The following is an 8576-nucleotide window of genomic DNA, read 5'->3' on the forward strand; positions in this document are numbered from 1 at the left end:
ATTTGGCCATCACAAATATAACTTTTTCCGCTCGTGGCCCATTGTGCGCCGCGGCAATAATTTTATGTGAAGACGCGCGTGCCAAACAAATAAATCTTTACTGTTTACAAACAACGTGGGTTACATATCTCTAGTAAAAAAAATTATTTATTTTCCATTTCTACAATGAACGGCTTAAGCAAGCAATTAAGTATTTAATAATTGGTGTTTCTTTAGGTAGAATTAATCCGAGCTTCCAAGCTTCCAAAATCACGCGACTTCTATTTGGTATAATCATACTCAGAAATGCGAATTGTTTCATGGCTCATCATGATGACAAACGTCAGTCACAAATTTCTCTATACTTTATACGAATCTCCCAACATTTAATGAATTTCGGAAGTTACTGAAACGCAAAAAAAAAACCAATATTTTTGCACTTGACGCCTTCGCTTTCCGTAGTTATTTGCATGAATTACAAAAGCATCAAAGTTGTATGCAGACTGACATGGTTATATGCAGGGCTGGATCAACATGTGTGAGGCTCAAGGGCCCGAAGAAAATGTGGGAACCCTTTAGCGATTACCTGCCGATTAAATGTAATATGCTTCTTTCAATTATTGATATATTTTTCTACTACAACTGCTTTGGTTTATAAATTAATTTTGTCAAATTTTTAAGCTTTAAAGCGTTAATGATATTATAACCATATATCGAGATAATATTACTGGAATAATTCCTTTCGTGATTTTTGACTTGGAAAAATAGAAATACTAGAGTCGAAATTGAGTTCGTAAAGTAAAGCCAAGTAAACTTTCAAAGCTTTTGTAGCATAAGCATATGACCAGGGGATATCACAAACATTTTTTTTTTGGTTGTAAATGTTTGCAAGGCTGACAATGGAGTACTCAAAATGTCATAATGCATTGTCAATGACAAGAAAAATACAAAAGAGTTCCTCTAAAATATCAAAAAAAAAAAAACAACCGCCCAACTACGAATCAGAAGTACATTTTTTTTAAATCAAAATGGCGGATGCAATATGGCGATAAATTTCTTAAAAAATTACTAAACTTAAAACGTTGATACTTGACGATTTACGCACTGTCATGGGTTGCAACTCGTTACCAATGGGGTTGCTGCTTACGAATCTGCAGTCAGATTTTCAAAATTCAAAATGGCGGATCCGAGTTTCGAATAAATCCAATAATGTTTTTTTTTTTTAATTGATCGTCATATTGGATCCGCCATTTTAAATTTTGAAAAACTTTCTAATTAGCAACCCCAGAAACCGGCTGGTAACAAGTTTCAACCCATGACAGTGCGTAAATCGTTAAGTATCAATGTTTTAATTTTAGCAGTATCTTTTCGAGCATATTTTCGGACACTAGGACCATTCTAACTGTCCAAGATAGGTATGTAATTAAGGGAATATTCCCCAAAAATATATGTAAAAACATCATTAAAAAATAAAATTAAAAAATTTAGAACATCAGCGTTTTCACAAAAACCCCGACTTCTAAAAAAAATAGTTTTTTTTTTCAAAACAGAAAAATACGTTTTTCTTTTTTATCACAAATAACAATAATTTAGATAGCGTTTATGAATTTCAAAAAATAAAATATTTTAACCACTCTAATATACATACATAATCCAAAAATTCTTCAACTAAGCGTAGCGTAGTAGTAGTGGGCGTATGCTAAGTACTATTTTCCAAAAATTTTAGTTGCCTCTAATGTCAGTTTCTTCTCGATGATCATTTTTACAACTATACAGTAAGCTCGCATAAAATTTACTTTGTAAAATTTCAATGATGAATCAGTAATCAAGTATGTATGTAATATGTATGTGTCTATCCACGTTTATATGTCATCAATGAAATTCTATAGTGACTGCCGCTTGTATTAGTGCTTTTGCATTTAGCCAGTTGTGTATTTATTTTTGTAGCAGACAGATGAGCGAATCGAAAGGTGTGAGCACACGCCCACTCAAGCTGTCAATACTCATTAGACAAGTGGAACTGCAGTATATATTTTGTTAGGAAAAAGATTTTGCGACAATTTTGATTTGATTTATTTCACTATTAATATTTATGCAGGTAGGAGTCTCAAATGACAGACAAGTTTATGATATCGATTTTTTCCGCGAAATTAATCAGAATTTTATAAAAGTTGATACTAAGTTTTGTCTGGAGCAATGACTACATCAAATGCTTTCATCGATATCAGCTAACGGAACGACGGAATCGCGAGATATTTAAGTGGTGTCGAGCTTTGATAAAAGAAATTTTACTATTGGCTTAAGTGGTCATGAAAAATGCAAAATGCATGTTAGTCGATTCGACTAATAATTAGTTTTAACATATTAAGAAGATGATTAGTGGTCCGGGGTTAATATCATCACGTGTAATACTTATGTTGGGACAATTACCAGTCAGCACCCTCACTACACCCTTTGTGCCTTATTGAGCCTAAGGCTTTCATATGTTGGACTTATTCTAGTTTCTTCTTTTCGCTGGCTTGTGACCCAACCAGCCTACAGGTATTCAATAGCATAATTTCATAAGTTTCTTGTCTATTCATCGCGGCTGTCCTAACCAGAAAGTTTTGACTGAAGACTTTTCACTAATCCTTCCTCTAGGTTTAGAACTACCCGTAGAAAAGCTCACAGATTCCTACCGCCTACTGCACTCCTTGGTGCCGTTTCAGAAGCTATTGGGATCCCTGTAGTCACGGCGACAAGGGGGCTGTATTTTCGAAAGCACTCGGTTGACAGGTGTCAGCATCTGTGGTTTTCACGAGTTTTACTCTTAGATTCCATAATGTACCAGACTGTTTCTGCTATACTTGGTTTTATAATTGACTCGGCTTCGAAGACCCGGAGTTCGCAAATTATCAGTCAGTTTAGTCCCTTAAATATCGTTAGTGGACAGATCTATGAATGGTCTTAACTCTTTTGGGGGTAGCTCCGGATTGCAGCTACTGCTGAAAGTGCGTCTATATATAGAGTATACTCTCCGCGTTGAGGGCAGCTGGTATCAGACTATATTTATGGTAATTGCTGATGACGGGCGAAAAAAACTCCCGTGGAGTAAGTTCAGTTTTGGGTGGTCTGTCTGGTTAATAATAGTCTCAGACTGTGGTCTATACCATTGCTCAGTTTATCCACTCAGCTGTTACATTATCTCCACAAATCACCCAAACTTGAAGGTGACACAGCGTACGCCGATGAATGCATGGCTAGAGGATGCTAGATCACAAATATGCGAAATCTGGATACGGGGCGACCACAAACTTTAATTAGACTCAACGTGAAATTGGGATAACTGAATCCTATGATGCTCAGTAATCACCCAGCAAAAAATCGGTAATCGCTTTTAGTGGTAACGTGTTCTAGAAGGCATAGCGTTATAATGCCTTCGAATTTTTCCGCTTCTTTTAGGCATTGCCGGTAATGCAAAGTAGAATGTCCAACAATATTTTATTTATTTCGCTTCTTTGTTTGATTTCAGGGAATGCAAAGTAGAATGTCCTACAATATTTTTTTTATTTCGCTTCTTTGCTTCATTTCGGAGAATGCAAAGTAGAATGCTGCATCGTAGTCAGCTGAAAAATAGAATGAATACCCAAAAATTCTCTTTCTACCGTTACTTTCTGTGGAAATTTGTCTCGCATAAAAATCATGTTTTGCTTTGTTCAATTTGCAGCGAAGTTGAAGTCAGTCAATGAAGTGAAGTACAAGAGTGAGGAAGTACAATTTTAAGCTTAGTTAAATATGCATGTATGTACATACCGATTTTTAAGAAAATCTAAATACCTAAAAAAATACATATGTATGTATAAAAGCTGATTTATAAAAATTTTAATTAATTTTAATCTTTTAAGACATTTTCTGATTTCAATTTAATATAAATAAGTATGTACTTATCTAGGCATTCTACATTAGTTTCTCTGTAAGGCATTCTTTGTTCGCTTCTCTGGATTCTGTTTATCCATGCGTTCTCCCTTCGTTTGAAGGTAATGCTGCGGGTAAGGGCTTACCTCCAATGACATGCCCATGTTAAAATAAGGCCTTCTTGAAGCGAAAGGGTAAGCGATTCCCATCGCCTAGCTCGTTTCCAATTTCGTTTCTGTGGTAATCGTGTTTTTTGCTGGGCATTGGTTTTAGCCAAGCCCGCTAGACGTATGTTTCTCCGGCAGTCAATGCATCATTGTGGGCTGCCCTCAGCCTCCTCAGACGGCGCCGTTGCGTCGCGTTAATAGATATTTAGTTGAGCACAATGTCCTAGTGACGACTCATGGTTATGCTTTGTAGAGGTACGAGCTATTACAATGATATTTAGAGCAGCACCACCTTTCGACAATTATTCAGCGAGTTACTTCAGATATTTACGGCAAAAGCGTATACATAAACTTATCTCAGATGCCAGACAGCTCCAGTTCCGTTTGTATAGACAGTTCCCAAAGAGAGTGTGTGGATCTCTCCATTTTTGCGCCTAAATACGTGCACGCTCATAACGCCGCTCTTTCAAGGTCTACATTAGTTATAATCTAGCAAATTTTTTACTATACACATCTTAGCAAAATCTCATTTTTTCTTCTCTCTCTCTCTCTCTGTCTCTCTCATTCACAGTGATAAGATCGAACGCTTCATCGATGACAATAAGGCGCTTATGCGACGAATGTACGGCGACTTTGAGATGAATCTCGAACCCGGCGGTCCACAATCACAAACGAAGAAGCGCAAACGAAGATTCATTGATGATCCGGACATTTTCATACCACCCGGAGCATTTCCAGCTTTTGTGCCCGACAATGAAGCCGGCGCAGAACCCCACGCTGGGGAAGCGGGCGAAAGTTACTTCGGCAAGCTGCGCAACAAACGACAAATCAATCGGAATGCAAACAAACAAAATTCTCGTGCAAATTCATTTGCGAATGCGGGACAAAATACGGGAAGGTGAGGACAGCGACGCTGTAGATATTTTACACACACAATACATAACATTTGTTTCCCCCCTTCTACTTTGACAGAGTGGACGCTTGTGAGTCAAAAGTTGAGATTATCACACCATATTGGGCCTCAAATTCGGCGGGTAAAATACGCGCCATAGTTAATACGCAGCACTTCGAGCAGGCTATACACCAGGAGGTTTGCTCGTGAGTAACAAGTTATATGTTTGTGTGAGATTTTTGACTAAAGAAATAATTTTTTTTTTGTTTGCGTTTCTCCCCTCAGTACTCCCGCGACATCGCGCTGTGATCGCGACTGCGGCTGCGAGCAGAAATATAAATGGCATCGCCTGCTGGCCTATGATCCCGACAATGACTGCAAGGGCATTTTCATGGACTGGTTCCTCTTCCCCTCCTGCTGTGTGTGTAGGTGCAAGCCATAAGCGCCGAGAGTTGGCTTTATTTTATGAAACACCAAAACCGAAATGTTTCCTTTTTGTTTAATTATTAAACTTAAGTCAATTAAGTATGTAATAGTACTTTTAAAAACTCACTTAAGTGGCTGACTTGATAGAGTGTTCAGCGTAAGTAAGTTTTCTTTAAATTAGATAATCATTTTTCTTAATTAATCTTAATTCGCTCGATTCGCACACATTTTAAAATTAAGTTCTATGAAAGTAAGTGATTTTTCTAGTTTTAACAGAAAAGGCAAAGCTTATGCATTTGTTCTAAAGAGCTCTTAAAAGTATGCATAATATAGCTTAACATGTATGTATGTAGTTTCATGTTAATATTTTGAGAATTTCTTTATTGTCAGTGTTACCTTTTCCATTGATTTCCAAATGATTTGAAGTGTTCATATTAAATATATTAAATTTTAATCGATCATTCCCGTATGATTCTCTGCACTTTATGACACTTATAATTGTCTGATGATTATGAAATGCATACATATCTGTATTTACATATGTATTAGATTATATACTAAACATAATACATGTATGTAAGTCTAAGTGAATGTAATAAGAAAGCGATTATTAGCAGAAATTTACAAATTTCAAAACGAATTAAGGAATTCCAATAAAGTTAACTAATTAGTAACGAAAAAGTTGAGTGAATGTTATAATTTCTTACTGCCAATACACATACCCGAAAGGTCGAACTTTGGCTTGCACTGGAAAAGCTTTGGCTTACATTAAACTATTTTTAGGAGTCGTTCTAGAAATGAAGATAAAGAAAGCTTTCAACAACGATCTTCCTGCCCCTAAATATTATACGGTGCTACCAAAAAAAAAGTCATGAAATACACCCGAAACAAAATCTAGTGTAGCTAGTTGAGAGTTTTCATCGGTTAAATTTTAATGAGTCCCTATTTTTTTCATTTTTTCAACTTTGATCATCGCTAATTTCAAAAACTTCTATGAAAGTTGCCAAATATGTGGTATTTATCTAAAAGAACATTTATTTTCGAATAAATTGATATACACAGGTTGTTTTAAAGGTGTATAAATCGTCTTTTCAAAACATGTTTGATTTTAAAATCGGATGGAAAATTGTCAAGCTTTTAATAGATAAAAGTATGAAAATAACGATTTTTTTGGTATAAAAAATGGAGGGTTCAGGAACTATAATCGAAATCAAAATAATCGATGCTGAAAGAAATCGTCATAAAATAAGTCGATCTCCCAAGATTGATTCATATATTTTGCCAAATAACGCCTTTTACTATTTTTTTTTTTTAACAAAAAAACTACAATCTGACCAAAACTGAAATTACAAACATTCAGTGTGAGTAATTTTTAAAACATACATTGTTCAAAATGGTTACAATCGCAAGATTTATGCAAAAGCTATTAGGCAGCTCACATCCGTAAATACTTTTGAAAAAAAAAATCAAAACTATAAGATACGGTTATTCTATATATGTGCAGTCAATAGAAACTTAAACACAAGAAAATTTTTTTTTTTAAAGTTCATTATAAATACACTAGCCTAATAAAGATTTTTTTTTAATATAGATTTTTTTTTTATTTTTATGTATTTTTTTTTTTTGTTTTGCTAACTACCCTACAAGACACTGCTGAGCACTTTACGCACAAATTCAAACACATTCAAAAAAATTTTATTAGTTTCCTATACATGCGCATTTGCAGGCATTTCTAAAATAATTTTGTTGTCATGGAAACAATATTTGTGATGAGGAAATCATGTCTTGGAAGTAATGACTTCACAATAAAAGTACCCGGTACCGAAGACAAAATTTCAAGAATATGTATTCTACAAACTCCTGGATTTTATGGAATATACTTATAGCCAATTTCACGAAAACAATTTAAGTGAAAAATTATTTTAATTTTTGGAATTTTATATGGGAATTGACAGAAAATAAAAAATCATTTTTCATTTAAATTGCAGGTGAAACCGGCTGTTAGCCCCATTCTTAATTGAAACATAAATTATATTTAAATCATGAGTCGTATCAAGGCGAATTTTTACAAAGTGGTGTTGGTAGTGCAAAAATTACAATAAAAAATTATACGTACAATGACGTACACGTTATTACAGGCATTTGTAAATTCATTAATATAATTTATTTTTACTTATAAATAAATAAATAAACTCATGAATGTTGTTGCAATTAATTAATTTGTACGACTGCAGTTCTGAATTGCATCTCTGCGTACTATAAGTACGCTCTTATACATCGCGGTGTCAATTCAATCTTATATGGTTACTTTTTTCCACAAGTACTTTTGACATAATAAGTGCATCACTAAAGCTTACAAAAGAACTCGTCGAAAAGAACTCATTTATTATCTGAAAATTCGTAGCTGCAATCGGGTGTGGAAATTTAAATTCGATGTATTTTGTGTAATTTATTATATTTATTAACAAAAAAACTGCAGAATTTAGTACTGCTGGAGTTGTTTTAAAGAGGTGAAGTGATTTCGGAATGCATATAAATTCTGTAAATGTTGCACAGACTAGTGGCGCTTTCAGTGATTTGAGGTTAGGTTGTGTGTGCCACCAAAAATATAGAAAGCCGGCATGTTTTATGGCCATGGAGAGGAATTTCAGTTTTTTGTGATGCCGCTTGTCGTAAAAATTTCCAAGACCAACTCTTTTGGTTATAAAAGACCTAAATCCGCAAAGTCACTGAAAACGCCAATATCAAAAACATTTGAAAACGTGATGTGCAGTGGTTTTTATTAGTTATAAATTTAAAGAAGGGTGGAATAAGCAGTTTACATAAATTGTGAAAGTTGTTGCACTGATTTTGTTGCGCTTACATTGACTTAAAGGAACTTAGGTTCCTGCGTTTGTGCAATGGTTTTTATTAATACAAAAAATGGTTGTGTCCAATGTAAAGCAGGGATCACACGATTTGTACATTTTGAAAGTTACAAAGTGGAGTTGTTTGAAGATTTTTTTATTGTACTTATTCTTGATAAAAAATTTCTAGGGAACAGCAATCTGTGACTGCAACAAATGTACAAATCGGTGATCCATGTTTAAGAAACTGCTGACTTACAACTTAGATTTACATATTGTAAGTAGAAAGCTATTTGCATATTTCAGTGCATTTGAAAATTCGCAACAATAAAATGCAACCGGTTACCATTGTAGCAAGCAAAAAATTTGCAA

The 8576-nt window shown here is 34.5% G+C and overlaps 1 protein-coding gene across 1 annotated transcript in view; it reads left to right on the forward strand.

Moving 5' to 3' along the window:
• Window positions 1–6074, forward strand: part of LOC118738526 (protein spaetzle 3-like) — a gene marked incomplete at both ends in the record, with an annotated part of 58100 nt that extends 52026 nt beyond the window's left edge. Inside the window, 3 exon segments of the mRNA XM_036469462.1 lie at window positions 4612–4938; window positions 5013–5138; window positions 5218–6074. Coding sequence (XP_036325355.1) covers window positions 4612–4938; window positions 5013–5138; window positions 5218–5374 — 610 coding nt within the window.
• Between the last annotated feature and the right edge of the window lie 2502 nt (window positions 6075–8576).

Source organism: Rhagoletis pomonella, unplaced genomic scaffold (assembly GCF_013731165.1).
Source record: "Rhagoletis pomonella isolate Grant_MI unplaced genomic scaffold, Rhpom_1.0 Rhpom_scaffold_00004, whole genome shotgun sequence".
Taxonomy (NCBI): Eukaryota; Metazoa; Arthropoda; class Insecta; order Diptera; family Tephritidae; genus Rhagoletis; species Rhagoletis pomonella.